Here is a 16,945-nt window from a genome sequence, read left to right as displayed (position 1 = left end):
CGGTTTTTAAAACATTGCATTAGAGGGAGTCTAAAAAATTAGGTGGTTTTGATTCAAAAAAAAAATTAGTGGTACATAGGTGGTGTTAAGTAAAAGTCTTTTTTGGAAAATATAAAATTTTAAAAATATTTGGTAAAAATATTTTAAAAGTTATTTTTGGATTTTGGATATAAGAAAAACTGACTTTTTGGAAAAGTCAGAAAAACCTAACTTTTTGTAACTTTTCCAAAAATGATTGTTGTGTTTCAAAATGATAAGCCAAACACCCCTATAGTGGTCTAATTTTGGATCTTTTTAGTGTTTATAGTCCCTATACACTTAAAAAGACTATTATACCTTTTAGATTTGTCTTTTTATTTTTTTAATATTTATATTAATGTTTTTAAATAATTAAATATACTAAAAGTCTCTCTCGCTCTCTCTCTCTCTTTCTCTCTCTCTCTCTCTCTCACTCACTCATACACAATCTCTCTTTCTCTCTTCTTCCGCCACTATCACCATTCCCTGCCATTATTTGCTACCAACCATCGCCATTCCCCACCACGATTTGATATCCCTTCACCATTGTTCATCGGATTTTTTTCAAGAAAACCATACCAGATGCCTCGCCCTCCCAGATCTCACTGGAAAAATCAAACCAAAAGCTTCGTCGAGCTGCACCATCTTCTTACCATCCAAAAAGACTTGAAACGATGGAAAATTAACGGATTTAAAGAAGATGACTTCGATTTGAAGGGTTCAACATGTCTCTCTTCTTCCCCGTGTATGAATCTGTAGAGTGACATGTTTAAAGAACAGATATGGTATGTCGGTATTGTTTGCATATCTGGAAACAAACATATAGCGTTACGATAACTATCACACCCCCAAACCGGAACGGCGGAAACGTTCGGGGGTGGATGACTTCATGTGGTAACGTAACAAATGAATACATAGTAAAGAAAGCAATACAACCATCATATATATAATTGAAAGTTTACATTTGTCAAAAGGTACATGTTCAAAAACCAATTACAATATGATGTCAAAATATGAAATTAAACTGGCGCCGCAGCGTCCCTTCTTCAAAAGCTGTTTGTTACCTATAATTACTGAATCCCTGGGACATACAAGTAGTTTTGAAAGAGTAGATCAGCATTTAAGCTGGTGAGTTTCATAAGTATTAAATGAAAATGTTTGTATGAAATGAAATGTTTTGTCCTTGTTTGTTTGTTTCTAGAAAATCCTATATTTTCTACTAGTATAAAAGTAGCCTTCTCTCAAGACCAATGTTTGTTTCTAAAAATGTATGTAAGTATAAATTTTAAAATACTTCTGAAAAACCCCGTAAATCAATGTGTTTTCAATACTCCATGTGAGTTTTATAACCATGCTATTGACTAGAAATGCCTATACACAACGTTCTTCAGGCGTTGGAATGTTCTGACGTTTGTCACCCCAAATGGTGGACTGTAGCTAACAGTCAGGGTGCGGGTTGTCAAGCCCGTATAGATCTATACACAAACACCATGCTCCCCCTCCAAGGGATTCTGGTATATAATATAGGACTTGAAATGCGTACTCGAACGTACGTGAAGTTGATGTCTCACAAAACTTAGTATAAAACAGATTTACATGAAAAAAAATGTTCGTTTGTTCTTGTATATGAAAGTAAACTTCTTGAAATAGTGTTTCTAGTATGTAAAAGTTCGTAATGCTCTCGTAAAACTATACCTATTATAGTTTTCTAAAAATGTGTCTCGTTTACATAGTAATCCCTAGTAAAATGTTCACTTGTTATGAAAAGTGTAATTTTTGATGTAGAAGACAAGTTTGTAAACAAAACATATATATGTATATTTTCGATGTAGAAGACAAGTTTGTAAACAAAACCTATATATGTATATGGTTATATATATGTATATGTTTTAAAAGATGATTTGGTATGTTTCGTAATTGTTGTTCATATTCTTACGTTTTTATTAGAAACTTTGCATGAAATAATCCTTAAGTTTGATACTAAAGACCTTTTTGTACTTATCACTTTTGTAAAAATGGTAATTAAACATATTTAAATGATTGTGTTTTAACTTCCTCAATGTATAAACATTGCTCAAAAATGTTAGAAGGTGTTAATAAATCTATAAACCACTTTTGACAGTTTTACCCTTTACTGTCCCTGTTTTTAGAAAAATCATCGTAAGTCAAAAACTGAATCCGTCACCTCTGAGAGTTTATAAAATGAGTCTACTTTGTTCCTAATTTTTATTATGATTTTTAGTGGTCTCAAACTAGTGTGAAAATGAGCATATTCACAGACTGGTCCGAAATCACTTCTGAAATGACAGACAGTTTTATAAAAATCTCCATAAATTGTAGAAAAATCGTATGAACGTGTGAGAGTAGTCCTTAGAAAGGTATAAACTTGAAATATTTGCATATTGTACAGTTTTGAAAGATATTAAGTTTAAGATGGTCAAAACAGTCCGTGAACAGGACTCAACTTTTCTATAGAAAGCTGTCATTTAAATTTAAGTTATGTTTAGTGTTCTAACTTGTATTCCCCCCCCCCCCCCCCTAAAACTTGAAGAAGACATGAAAATGTAGGGTTATGAACTCACCTTATGTGAATACTTGAAGAATGGAAGGTTGAAGATGAACTTTTGGTTGTCGGTTTGATGCTCCAAAACAGCCACTCTTTTGGCTATGTTGCTGTCACGAAAATTTCACAGCAAAAGAGCAAGAAAAAGGGTAGTTTACTCACTGTTTTGAATCAATAATTTTGAGTATCATAACAAGTGACTTCGATGGGTATTTGGTGGTAAAAATATCAAGCAAAAAGGAAGGTGTAGATGGGTGAAATGGTGGCTGAAACACAAAAGGGACAGCAGCCCTTTAGTTCATGGTTTTGATGGCTTTGGAAGGAAGTTCTTGTGCTTGAAAATGAGATGAAGGTTGAGAGTAATTCCCTGGAGTATTGGCTGGTCAAATGAGGGTAAAATGAAGAGGAAATTTCGTGGATATGAAGGAGGAATGAGTGGAAGAGGATAAGGGGACAAAACCTAGACTAGTTTGTGATGGGATATGAGTTTAAGTGATGTGATCTTGTCTAGCCACTTGCTTGGGTGGTTGCTTAGAGATTGGGTTAGTTAACTAACTAACTACTAGTTATTTAGTTAGTTAGGAGTTCTAGTTAATGAAAGGGAATGTATTAATCTCGAAAACTAGAAGAGGGATTAAGAAGCATTCTTAGTAAAATGTCTTAAGTGATTAAACACTTATTAATTAAGTTGGCACTTATCTCCACCAATTCTCTTATCTTAATTGATTTAGACATCATAAAACTTACATGAAATCACTTTAAGTCATGACCCATAACTAGTCATTCACTAGTTAATAATACATATATACAAATACATACATGTATACTTAGTATAAAATAACAATGTAGTTTTTGTGTATTTGAACTTTAATGTTTATGTTTTATTCTTTTTATTCAAAAACACTTAAATACATTTTAATTATACCTTATAATAATTCATTTTATATTTTAATTTATTTAAATATAAAATTTATTGACCAATGTATAATTTCGTGACATTTAACCAGTTAACCATATCGTTAAACACATTTTGTCACTTTAGTTCATATATTTGTCAAATTTAGATCCTCCACGTCTATTAAGCAAACGTTTTACATAGAACCTAACTTAATTATCAACTAGAGAAATGTTGATACAAAAATTAAGTTTGTTGCGTTTAAATGATGTTATATGATAATTTCACAAACCAGTGATGGTTCGTAGCAATACATCATAACAAAATTTATCAATAGCTACTTGTTTTATATGTCACAATAACTTATTAAAATAAAAGAGGTTAAATTCCTTCAACCATTCTTGATAAAATACTCATATTGCTTAATAATCAAAACATAGCATCGTACGATCGTTCCTATTTTTACCAATTGTTACAATAACGCTACCAGAGAAGACGAATGAGCGGTGGGAGGTGGTTCACATCGCTGGAGTTTGCGTCTGGGTCGCAAGCAATCATCACCAGAGTTTTCTAGGGGGAGGTGTTGGCAGGGGTGACAGTAGTGGTGTAGGTGGTGGTTTCCGAGCGCCAGTAAAAGAAAGGGAGATTATAGAGTGATTATGTTGAGAGAGAGAGAGAGAGAGAGTAGGGTGGGGATGGGGTGGTAATTTCTTTTTTTTCTTTTAATTAAAACAATAATAAATAAAATAAAAGAAATTAAAAATGAAATATAAGGGTATATTGGTCATTTTAGGTGGGGTGTGGACCAAAACCACACAAAAATGTCAATCATAGGGACCAAAACCACACAAAGTATCTGAAATTGACCACTGATGCACCACCAAAAAATTTTGGACCAAAATCATAGAATTTTGTCAATCACAGGGACCATTTTTGCAATTTTGTCGTTTAGATCAGATATTACAACTTGTTTACTTCCGTGTTGACATGACATGATATTAAATTAAATAGGTAATGTTAGGATCTATACTTTAAATAAGAAAATGACTTGTTAAATTATATACATCTTTTCTTAATCTTTTAGGTAAATTGGGTATACCCAAAATCAAAATAAAAGAAACATTTACGTTGAGTCGTTACAAAAACCAGTAATTAGCTCCCCAAGTCAAGACTTATTTGTAGTTTTTATTTTTTCATTAATATCTAATACTTCACAATCTCATTCGGTTACTTCCCGTTCGATGTGACTTACATCTTCTAAACTTATTTTGAATTTTGCCTCTTCGCCTACCAAACTAATAATCCTTCATGATTTTCACTTTATCATTTCCACATATCTAACTCTTTCAACATTTATGGTGCGTTTGGTTGTGGAAAATTGTTTTCATTTTCTAAGAAAATGTTTTTCAGAAAATAGAGTTGAGTTTTCATTTGCAATTTTCAATGAAAATTTTAGAAAACGCGTTTGGTTGAAACCGGTGGAGTTTTTATTTTCCATCTTAGAAATTTGGAAAACTGTAAAAATCACTTTTCTAATTTACATACAATTTGGAAAACTGGAAATTTTTATTTTCTTGGAAAATTTTGAAAAAATGAACGAACCAAACGCGTTTTCAAAATTTCCGTTTTTCTTGGAAAATTTTCCTAAAAAACTGGAAAATTTTCTACAACCAAACGCACCATTAGTGTTTCAATCTAAAACAACATTGCATATTTACAGGTTCTAAACTTTAAACACGCCAATTTGACACTAACTTAACATGAAAATATATGATTTGACGCGACACGATAACTAAACACGTCATGTTAGGTTCAACCTATCTCAACACATTTAAGTTTCAAACTTGAACACCACATTACATGTTTGCCACCCTTATACATGACCAGGGGTAGATGCAAGATTTCATAGTAAGGGTTATACGGGAAGATTAGGGGTTGCACGATAGTAGAAAAAATAAAAATTTTCAAATTTTTTTTCACTGCGGCCGAAAAATTTAGGGGTTGCCGGTGCCACCCCGGAACCCCCCTAAATCCGCCCCTGTACATGACATTCCATGATCTCTTTAAAAAAATAAAGTTTGTTTGGTTTATAGAATATTTTTATAGAGATAATGTCACTTGTCAAAAGGAAAAAAAAATGCTTTTTGTTTTCGGGTACTATAGCCCATAACAACAAACAATAATTAGCTTGCAACATCCATAATCCATATATAAAAGACAGATTAATAGAGTTTTGAAAGTAACATCAAAATGGGATCACCTTAAATCTCTTTCGTGCTTCCACAAGCTAAAGTGAGTTTTGGGTGCAACACTAATGTAAGATCACCATAATCCCTTAATAGAGTTTTGAATGTAACACCGAAGCGGGATCACCTTAAATATCTTTCATGTTTCAACAAGTTACTTACATTTTATAATCTTTCTACCTTCCCTACATTTTTTTAATAACTAAATGATTAATATAAAAAGGTTAGCATAATGCTAACAGACTCCAATTACAACACAATAGTCAAAATAGGGTTTAAAAGCCAAGACAACCAACTAACACTAACTTTTTTATTCCTATACACATACCAATTATAAGAATAGCCAACCAAACTATAGGTTAACATGTTATGTCTAACTCTTTGATCAGCCAAAAGAGTACCATTCCGAATTTGCCACACTAGCTACCTCAATGTAAATCGTGTACAAAAAAAAAAGATTTCAGTAATTAAATTTGTATAGGATGCAAAATACATTGCATTTACAAGTCATTAACCCTTGGGCATACAAGACAGGTGACCAAATAAAATGTCGACTTTACTCCTAAGAGAGAGAAATAGAGAAAAATGATTAAATTTAGGCTATGTGAGGTTTTCTATTAATGTTTACAAGTCGAAAGGCTTCATTTTACTAATTGTGATGCCTATCTAGTATCTACTACTCGATAAAGCTATTCATCCGACCATATAAGGTTTATATCTTTCTTTCTGATTGGAATAAGATACTCAGGCATTACATTATTTAGCATTCAATTCAATACACGTAAGACGTAACATTACAAGCGGGATCATTTTATTTATGTTAATCAATGAAAGGTGTACGTACTATTATTGACCATCTACTATTGAATAATATTATTTCACTGATCCATAACAGTGATAAAAATTTTATACTGAATCAGGATAATCGCATACCATTTAGATAAAATAATACTAGGAGCAAATTTTTCTGTGTTCCATTTAGATTTACCAGTAAGTGTGATAAGTACAACACTCTTTTTAACCGAATCACACATATTTTAGGAAAATTTTCTAATTGTTGATCAAACCTTTAAATCGCACATATTTTGGAGAAAATTAAAATCACCAACATACACTAAAATGACCAAAACAACAGTTAGATGCAACAAAAGCGATAAAGTTACTATAATTTTCAAGCTTAGAAAATCTTGAAGAGAAGACCACCATGTGCAGCAAAAAATGGAGCAAACACAAGCGATTCAACAGCCATGAGCTTAATAAGAATATTAAGAGACGGACCAGAGGTATCCTTTAGCGGGTCCCCCACAGTGTCCCCAATCACAGCCGCCTTGTGTGGGTCCGACCCTTTCGGTCCAAGTGATCTCGCATGCTCAGAAGCACCAGCCTAAATAAAGTTGTAATAATCAAATAATCAAATAATCAAATAACCAAAAATCGAAAAAGAAACAATAAAAAACATGTTTATTAATTATTATACAGTATATACCTCGATATATTTCTTCGCATTGTCCCAAGCTCCACCAGTGTTGGATGCAGAAATAGCAACCTACATTTTACAAAGTGAGAAACAATATATCCTTATAAATTAATAAAATGGAATTTAACCAAATAAACTTAATTACCTGTACGCCAGAAACAAGAGATCCAGCAAGAACACCAGAAAGTGTTTCCACACCGAAGAAATACCCAACAATAAGAGGAGTCAACATGACAAGAGCACCCGGAGGAATCATCTCTTTGATGGAAGCATCCGTTGAGATCTTGACACATGTCGCGTAATCAGGCTTGGCTGTACCTTCCATTAACCCGGGAATTGTATTGAATTGTCTCCTCACTTCTTCAACCATCTTAAGAGCTGCACTTCCGACACTCTTCATTGTCATAGCGGAAAACCAATACGGAAGCATGGCCCCCACAATTAAGCCGATAAAGACTTTGGGAGTCAACACGTCTACGGTTGTAATCTCGGCTCTGCTCACAAACGCGCCGAAAAGCGCTAGGGACACGAGCGCTGCAGACCCGATCGCGAAACCCTAGGAAAAAAAAATACATATATAAAACAAATTTAGAATTGCAGTGTAGTGCTTGGTGAGATTGCTAAAGTAGCTTATAAGCCAACAGGCTGTTTGATATGCCTCTTACTAGGTCTCGCAAGAGGTTGGGTCAGATTTAAGATTCAGACTATCCGATACCACAATTGATATGCCTCTTATTGAGTCAGGTAAGAGGCTAGATCTGACTCAATCAACAATTATCCCCTAAGTTGAGATAGGTTATTGATAAGCTCATTTGGCTTTTTCCACAAGTTTTCCAAATATACCCTTATATGTTTATTTCCATAAGTTTTCTACGCGTCCTTTTATGTCATCTTGCTTATCAGCTAGTTTTTACCAAATTTTATTCCTTTATCAACTGTCAGCTAGCTTTTCAGATGTTATTACTTTATCAGCTACCAACTAGCTTTTTAGATGTTATTACTTTGGCTATGTTTGGCATACTAGCTGAAAAGTCAGTTGTTAGTTGAAAAGTCAACTGTTAACCGGTAAAAAATGACGTTTGGTAAAAGTAGCTGATAAGGTAGCTAGAAAAGGGCATTAAACAAATATATGTTTTCTATAAATAAGTAAGGGATATATTTTGAAAATTTTTTAAAAACTTCTGGAAAGCTAGTCTAAGTAGCTTTTTAAAACGCTAACTTATAAGCTACTTTTTGGCTTGCCAAACATGACATTTACAGCTACCAGCTAGCTTTTCAGCTAGTCTGCCAAACATAGCCTTATGGTGCTAAAGCCTGTCATTGGGTTTTAGGAAGCAGTGTACCTTTCCTATGGCGGCGGTGGTGTTTCCGGCGGCATCGAGGGCGTCGGTTCGTTCGCGAATCCGGTGGCTCATGCCGGCCATTTCGGCTATGCCGCCGGCGTTGTCACTAATGGGACCGTACGCATCAATGGCTAATCCGGTGGCAATGGTGCTCAGCATTCCGAGGGCGGCAACAGCGACTCCATACATGGCGGCGAAAGTGAAACTAACAAAGATACTAATTGCTATTGCAAAAATTGGGATGATGACTGATTTGTATCCTAAAGCAAGGCCAAAAATGACATTTGTTGCAGCTCCAGTTCGGCAAGAATCAGCAACATCTTGCACAGGGCTAGAAGATGGAATGGAGTTAGTTGGAATAAAAGAGTTTATAAATTAAAAAGAAAATAAAAATAAAGGTTTACCTGTAAGCATTGCTAGTGTAGTACTCTGTTACAAATCCAATTATAAGGCCAGCCCATAAACCAACACATACACATAAGAAGAGTTGCCTGCAAGTGGAACTCGGTGAGTTTATGAATGATGATAAAATACCATTAATACCCTTTTCATTTACTTCTTGTTTTTGGAAGAAATGGAATATGTCAAAGGAATTGTAATTTGTCTTGTGTTTGGTTGACAGGGAATGGAATGGAATTCAATCATATTACTTTACTATTTTCTGTTTGGTTTATAAATCTAATAAAGAAAATGCAATGTAATTTTTTAACAGGTTTACAAGGTCAATTTGGTCTTTTAATAGAAAAATGAAGAGCTAATTGTAATTTGTCATGTGTTTGGTTGACAGGGAATGGAATGGAATTCAATCACATTACTTTACTATATTATGTTTGGTTTATAAATCTATTAAAGAAAATGGAATGTAGTTTTTTAATAGGTTTAGGGTTAATATCAAAAAATATCTTATATTTTGTGTTTTTTCCGGATTAAACCTCAAATTTATTTTTTGCCTGAAAAGGACCTTGTATTTTTTTCATTTTTTTCGGATCGGGTCCTTTTAGTCATTTTTTTCCAAAAAATTTGTAAAACATGAGCCTTTTTTGAGAAAACTAAAAAAAGTTGAGGGTCTATTTGGAAGCATTTAGAAGGTGGAGGGTTTTTTTTCAGAAAAAAAAAATACAAAGTTGAGGGCTTTTTCGGAAAAAATGAAAATTTACAAGGTCTTTTTCAGGCAAAAAATAAATTTGAGGTTTAATCTGGAAAAAACACAAAATATAAGGTCTTTTTTGTCAATAAATCCCTCAAACATGGATTTAAAGGAATCTCCCAGAATTCAATTCCGTTGACACACCACGGAATGGAATTCAAGATTCCACTTGCTTTGAATCCCTCAAAACCAAACACAAACCAAGTAAATTTACCAACTGAAGTAAAGCATGGAGCTTACCAGTTTTTAACTTCTTTCTGGACTCCAAAATTGAAGATGGTGAAGGAGGAAGGAAGGGCAATCCAGCTAACAAGTGCAATACCAATTGTCATCAAAATAGTTGAAATAATGAGCTGGTTTTTCAAAGCAGGTTCAATTTCTTTCACAGTTTTGACTTCAAAAAAGTCAGTGGCAAACAAAGTGGTGAGAAGACACACAAGAATGCCCACAGAGCTGATAAGAAGAGGGTACATCATTGAAGTGAACTCATGGTTGTTTCCAAATGAAGAAATGGAAGCAACAACAAGAGCAGCACATGATGACTCAGCATATGATCCAAAAAGATCAGATCCCATTCCAGCAATGTCCCCAACATTGTCTCCAACATTGTCAGCAATCACCTGCATCAAACAAACTATCACTCTTAGCTTCCCTTTTTATACAGATTAAGCTCATTAAATCAAAGAGAAACAACCACTGAGTGTTGTATTAAGTGAAAATAGAGATTTTTACAGCTGGATTTCTTGGATCATCTTCTGGAATGTTCCTCTCAACCTTGCCAACAAGATCAGCTCCAACATCAGCAGCTTTTGTATAAATACCACCAGCAACTCTACCAAAAAGAGCCATTGAAGAACCACCAAGTCCATAACCAGTTATGGCCTCAAAAAGCCCTTCCCAATCATCACCATAGTAAATCTTGAACAAATTGATGGTGATATACAACACAAGAAGACCATTTGCAGCTAGGAGGAATCCCATGACAGCTCCAGAACGGAATGCAACAATGAAAGCCTTTCCAACACCTTTTCTTGCCTCAAGGGTAGTTCTGGCATTTGCGTATGTGGCAATTTTCATTCCAAGAAAACCAGAGATAACAGAGGTTACAGCCCCTAGGATAAAGGATACAGTGCTGAAGATGGCTGTGAAAAGTGCAGGCTTGCATTGCTTGGTGATGTTGTATGTACATGGTTGACTACTTGTACTAAATCCATCAACAGAGCCAAGAAATAAAAAGATTATGAAAGCAAAAACAACCATGAAAATACCAACATATTTGTATTCAGTCAATAGGAAAGAGGTTGCTCCTGCAATATCATGAAATATACTTGTCAAATTAGATCCACAATGGAATCAGATGAGGAATTGTGAAGATGTGCATAACAAAAGTAAAATTCAATAGAAATGGATAAACAGTCAAATAGCACGATTAAAGAACTAATCATGTTGACATAGTTGATCATATTATATGTTTAATTCAAGAAACACATGTTTATGATGGAACATATAGTTGAATTAATCAAACAACCACTACTATTACTAATTAAGAATACCGTTTATAAGGCTAAGCAGACAAAATAAGCTTCAAGTTAATCCAGCTTCATGGAAATTGAATTAATCGATTATATGTTACAATTCGTGATGAAAAATACAGGAATATAAATATATAATATCAACAATATTGAAGTTAACTAGCAAATCCACAGCATCAAATTTCACGGATAGAGTTATTATCTTACTGGTATAAAAGAAACAGAGAACATGAAGAATATTCCAATTACGGAATCAAAAAAACATAAAATAAATAAGAACAAGTAAACTTTAACTTATAGATGAATGAAAACTACTTATATAATACAGAATATCTGAATTATACGGATAAAATTTGAAGGATTTATAACTACATATTTGATTTCACAAACTATAGAAATCTAAGAACTATAAATTACCTTCAGAGATAGCGTTCTGAATTTCAGCACATTTCTGAACGACGTTGTGGTCGTTGATTCCTTCTTCTTCCTCAATCAACGATTCCGTGAACGCATTCTTGCCGCCTGGTCCATCCAGCGACAGCTTAACTTTGGAGACGAGAAACCACTGGAAAAGAGAGAAAACGATTCCGACGAGAGCGCAAACTGGAATTATGATTTCAGTGCCGAGATCTGAAAGAATTAAGGACGTCCCCATGACCTTTGTGGCGGAGGACGGCAGAGCTCCGACGTAAACAGAATCGGAAAATGGGGAAACGAAACTGACTATGCAGTGAAGGGTTTAAATTTGCGTGTAGCAATGAAGTTTCGGCCTAGGGTGATATGCAGAGATGATTTTGTTAATATATATATACACACACAAGATTATAATGAAATGAAAATATATTTTTGTTTTTTAATTTTAGACTTATTTTTTATCAGAAAAATAATTGTATATATTTAAATTCAGATTTTTTGTCTTCGATAATAAAATATTCATACATATCTAAAAAAAAATAAAAATTCAGTTTGAGTTACATTCACGCGTGTAAATCAAAACTAGAGAAAAAACATTTTTAATATATTAATTCATTCATAGAATCTCAATTGTCTATGATTATTGATGTGGACATATTGAAGAATAAATGTTCATATTTACATTTGATTTGAGTAAATTTTATTTATAAATCTAAATAATTTACTTTATAAATAAAATTATTGAAACTATGAAATGGTAAAAAAAAAATCAAAATTATTTACTTATATTCAAATTTGAATGTACTCATATTTGCATGTGAATTTGAATGTTTATGATTGTTGCATAAATTTAGTTTCTTTTATCAAGAGAAAATAAGTTCTAATTTTTTTAAAGTGAGTTTTTGCTTAAATTAACATTATGATCTCCATACACATGTATTAAATGTGTTCAAGAAATTTGTTTTTGTTTTCATTTTTTGAGAAATCATATATCCTTCTATATTTTTATTTATATCTATCTGTCTTCATCAATACACGTGTCAAAATTAAAAGAGAAAATTAAAAAAAGATTTATTAGATATCACATGTAATTATCACAAAAACTAGGATGATATTTAATTTCTCTTTTTTATCTATATTAAACCTCTCTCTCTCCACACATATATATATATATATATATATATATATATATATATATATATATATAACACATGTGTGTGTAGAGGTTTATTGGAGACCATGCTAATTTTGTAAGACATAGGGATGCGATCCTAGCCATTCATTTTAGAGATCAAAAAAATTATAAATAGCAAAATAAAAGAAAAATCCAAAATTTCTTTTTCTAAATATTATTTTCGTTATTTAATTTGTCCAAAAAAATTAAAAAAATAAATAAATAAAATAAAATAAATCATCGTTTTTTTTTCCGAAGTATGAGTAAAATATTCTAATAGAATACTACACTGTAAATAATCAAATCGAAGTTTTAGAATGTTACAATATTCTAATATTCTACTAAAATTGATAGATATATTATAATATTCTAATATTCTACTTGAATTATTAGATTTTCTAGAATATTCTAGTATTTTATTAGAATTTTTTTGAATATTTATAGTTTGATATTCTACTAAAATATTCAAACATTCTAAAAATTGGATTTGAGTATTTTTAATATAATATTCTATTATAATATTTCACATATATTTAAAAAAAAAAAGACAATTTTTTGTTATTTTATTATTTTTTTGATAAAATAAATAATGAAAATAATATTTAAAAATTTTCATTTATTTATATTTTAAAAATATTTTTTTATCTCCAAAATAAATTACTAGGATTGGGTCCTCATATCTCATAAAATATAATAGTCTCACATGAACATATATATATATATATATATATATATATATATATATATATATATATATATATATATATACACACACACACACGCATTGTGTGTTAGTTATTAACTTTATTAGTCGATCAAATTAACTATCTATAAATATTAATAACAAAACAAAATAAATATAACTACAATATATATATATATATATATATATATATATATATATATATATATATATATATATACATGCATTGTGTGTTAGTTATTAACTTTATTAGTCGATCAAATTAACAAAATAAATATAACTACAATTATTATATCAACTATCAAATATAAAGTAATAGTTTTCAGTTTTATATGAATTATATATAAAGTTTTCAAAATCAAATTTTCATTTTTTTTTATCTATTATTTTTATTTTGTAAAATGGATTAATGGTAAGATCCAAATTTGAAATCCTTACAAAAAGTTATAAACATGAAAATATTCAGTGGATCTCGATTTATCTATTAATAAGTTTTATATATATATATATATATATATATATATATATATATATATATATATATATATATATATATATATATATATATATATATATATATATATATATATATATATATATAAAACCTTAAAATATGAGTAAGTTTAGAAATTTAACATAAAGAGCATATATTTATTATAAAATAGAGAATCAAAGCGTTAAAAATAAAAAACAAATTGTATAACAAAGAGATTAACATGTTGATTTTGAGTTGAATAGAAAGAATTCGGAGGCTCTTCATGGTTTCGTTCAATGCTTTGCATCAAATTTTCGAATACAACATCTACATTAAGTGTAAGCTTTAGGATGTCAATTATTAATAAGATAACGGATTATACCGACTCGAAATAAGATTTTGGAAACTTGAAATAGATCTTGCGGTATTATGATACATTTTACTTTAAATTTGATCTCTTTAAGATTGAAATCGAAATTCAAGGTCGATTTTAAGATGTTGTAATTCTAAATAACATTCATTATATTTGTTAATGTTAAATAACTATTAATTAATTTTTAATAATTTAGATATTTATTAGACAAATATAAAATAGTCATAATTATTTTTAAAATAATACTATATTACAAAACCTAAAGCAATACAGTTAAAATATGATAATGTGTTTGATAATCTAAATCACATTTATTAACTGCACAAATAAAAATATTTTTATTGTGTCAAAATGCAGTTTTTTAACTCTAATTAGGAAACGGCTAGTGGCTTTATTTATTTATTTATTCAAGCTATGTATAAAACAATAAGTTAGATATATGTTTTAAAAATATGCATGCATATATCCGTTTGGCTGAGTAGATCCAATAAAATTAAATTTCATGAAAACCTAATTGGTTAGAATAATGACGTGTCATTTGTGGATGGGTTTGCCAAGTGCCAACGTTATCTTCAATAGATATCAAGCACAAAAAATTCTTAAAACGTTGACATAGTATCCGCTTATTATTATTTATATTTTTATTTTTATATCTCTTTCGACTTAGACATTGTAATGTTTGATTTCACATTGAGATGATATTTAATTACTAGGTAAATATTTTAACATTTTTCTAACTGAGATGATATAAAGAAAAAATGTTAGGTGATAATCATAATTAAAGGTAATTAGATATAGATAAAAATGGTTATGCCAATCAATTTATTTAAAAATTGACCAATTTAAGTTATGATTTATCTAAATGGAACAAATGAGTGATCTTTAAAAATTAAGTTAAATATGAGACGGGTAAAAGTTGTTGAACGGATTATAATCAACCAAATATTGCATAATTTCATAAGGCTTTTTCTCTAAATATATATTTTGTGATAATAAAATAACTTTAACAACCATATCTAAGAAAGTAACTATTCTAAAATTTGAAAATTTTGATGCCCATTGAACTATTTCCCATTCTCATTCAACCAAAAAAATCCTCAAAAAAAAAAAATTAAAAAAAGAAAAATCAACAAACTCCTTCGATTTGTTCCATCTCACACAAATATTGGTCACGCCATATGTCATTATATAAATGGTTGTCTTTTTTTTTCTTTTTTTAACCAAAACTTGTAATATATGAAAAGACGTTAATATTTTGGAATAAATAATAAATAAAACAACATTTATTATTTTTAGGCTTTTATTGATAAATATATTTTTATAAAATCTTAAACACATGCTTAATTGTTTAGAAAAAAAAACTTCTTTAAAACTTTTGTAATTTTAAAATTTATAAGAAAATGTCAATATATAAAAACAGTTTTTTAATGAAAATTTCAAATAATAATAATATTTTCAGACTAAAAATTAAATTATTTTAAATCACCAGTAAAAATAGCATTAACTTATACGGAATCACTCATTTAGCCATGTATTAAAAATTTAAAATATACCTGATTTGGACGAAAAGAATAAAGTTGATCCAAAAAGGCAAAAATAATAATTTAAAGTGGTGAAGTGTCATGTCCGGATAAGTGTTGGGCAGAAAACGTATTTTTGACGCATTACCTTTCGACTTTCGTACCCAAATCAACTGCCACAATTTTTTTAACGTTTTAGTCTTTCACCCCTCCAGATTTTCCTTTTTTGCATTTTTGTATGTTAGGAAAAAGTTCACGTTAATGTTCTTTCACAAATTATAATATACTCAATAATTCAATATGGTCCCACATACATATGTCATTCGTGTTTAGTCATACGTTTAATAATCAACTAATAATGATTGTGCACCTTGTTTGTCATACGTCTATTCATGTCCGTTGGAACTTAGGAAAAACAGCCGGTGAGCACATGACATTTGTAAGGTATTTTTGATCTTACAACATACATCGACCACCTAGGACACAATAATATAAACAACTAATCATCATTGTTATACTAGACGTCGCACCGCATATTAGGTTACACTTTACATGATATGTAAAGTGGGTTTCGATCAGATTATTGGATATTAATGTGGATGTTACATGTTTCATGAGTTGTAAATTGTTATCCAATTTTAGATTAAATGTCATGACTTTATTGTTGGAGTTTAATGAGGCCCAACATACAAAGATACATCAATCTTTTGCATAATATTTGATCCCCATCATTATAGATAGTTAGAAAAAAATATTAAGGGTCTTTGTTGTTGATGACCATCACAAACGAGTTCTAGTTCGTCGTTTAAATTCTGCATCAAGAAGATGACACAAATTGATTAATTGATGATGGTATATATTTCTTTAACATCTTGATGATTTAATAATATGTTCAAGTGTTCGACTATGGTTTATAGTATTTTGCTTTGTAAAAATTTATAACTTTGATATACACAATGTAAAAATAATTTGTTGTTGTCCATGAGTTTATTCCTAGATGGTCCATCTTTTGAACATTTTCCATAGTTATCCATAAGTTTGATTACTATTTCATATATGATACCT

The 16,945-nt window shown here is 30.6% G+C and overlaps 1 protein-coding gene across 1 annotated transcript; it reads right to left on the bottom strand.

Moving 5' to 3' along the window:
- Window positions 1-6,674: 6,674 nt before the first annotated feature.
- Window positions 6,675-12,017, bottom strand: LOC145062438 (pyrophosphate-energized vacuolar membrane proton pump). The gene is made up of 8 exons (XM_079010044.1): window positions 11,639-12,017; window positions 10,422-10,996; window positions 9,930-10,309; window positions 8,947-9,033; window positions 8,543-8,873; window positions 7,345-7,755; window positions 7,209-7,268; window positions 6,675-7,106 (listed from the first exon to the last, which is right to left on the bottom strand). Exons 1-8 carry the CDS (start codon window positions 11,874-11,876, stop codon window positions 6,900-6,902), a joined length of 2,289 nt encoding a protein of 762 aa, XP_078866170.1. The 5' UTR covers window positions 11,877-12,017; the 3' UTR covers window positions 6,675-6,899.
- Between the last annotated feature and the right edge of the window lie 4,928 nt (window positions 12,018-16,945).

The sequence above is a fragment of the Lactuca serriola genome, chromosome 7 (genome assembly GCF_051521515.1).
Source record: "Lactuca serriola cultivar US96UC23 chromosome 7, Lser_US96UC23_V15, whole genome shotgun sequence".
NCBI classification, from domain to species: Eukaryota; Viridiplantae; Streptophyta; class Magnoliopsida; order Asterales; family Asteraceae; genus Lactuca; species Lactuca serriola.
The sequence above is the reverse complement of the archived record's forward strand: the minus strand, read 5'-3'. Positions and strand labels throughout refer to the sequence as shown.

Excerpts from the sequence above, each read along its gene's own strand:
- LOC145062438 (XM_079010044.1), bottom strand. The coding sequence starts at position 11,876 with ATGGGGACGTCCTTAATTCTTTCAGATCTCGGCACTGAAATCATAATT. Across the intron at positions 8,874-8,946 it reads TACACTAGCAATGCTTACAG|CCCTGTGCAAGATGTTGCTG; the intron begins GTAAACCTTTAT and ends TCCATCTTCTAG. Across the intron at positions 7,107-7,208 it reads ATGCGAAGAAATATATCGAG|GCTGGTGCTTCTGAGCATGC; the intron begins GTATATACTGTA and ends AACTTTATTTAG.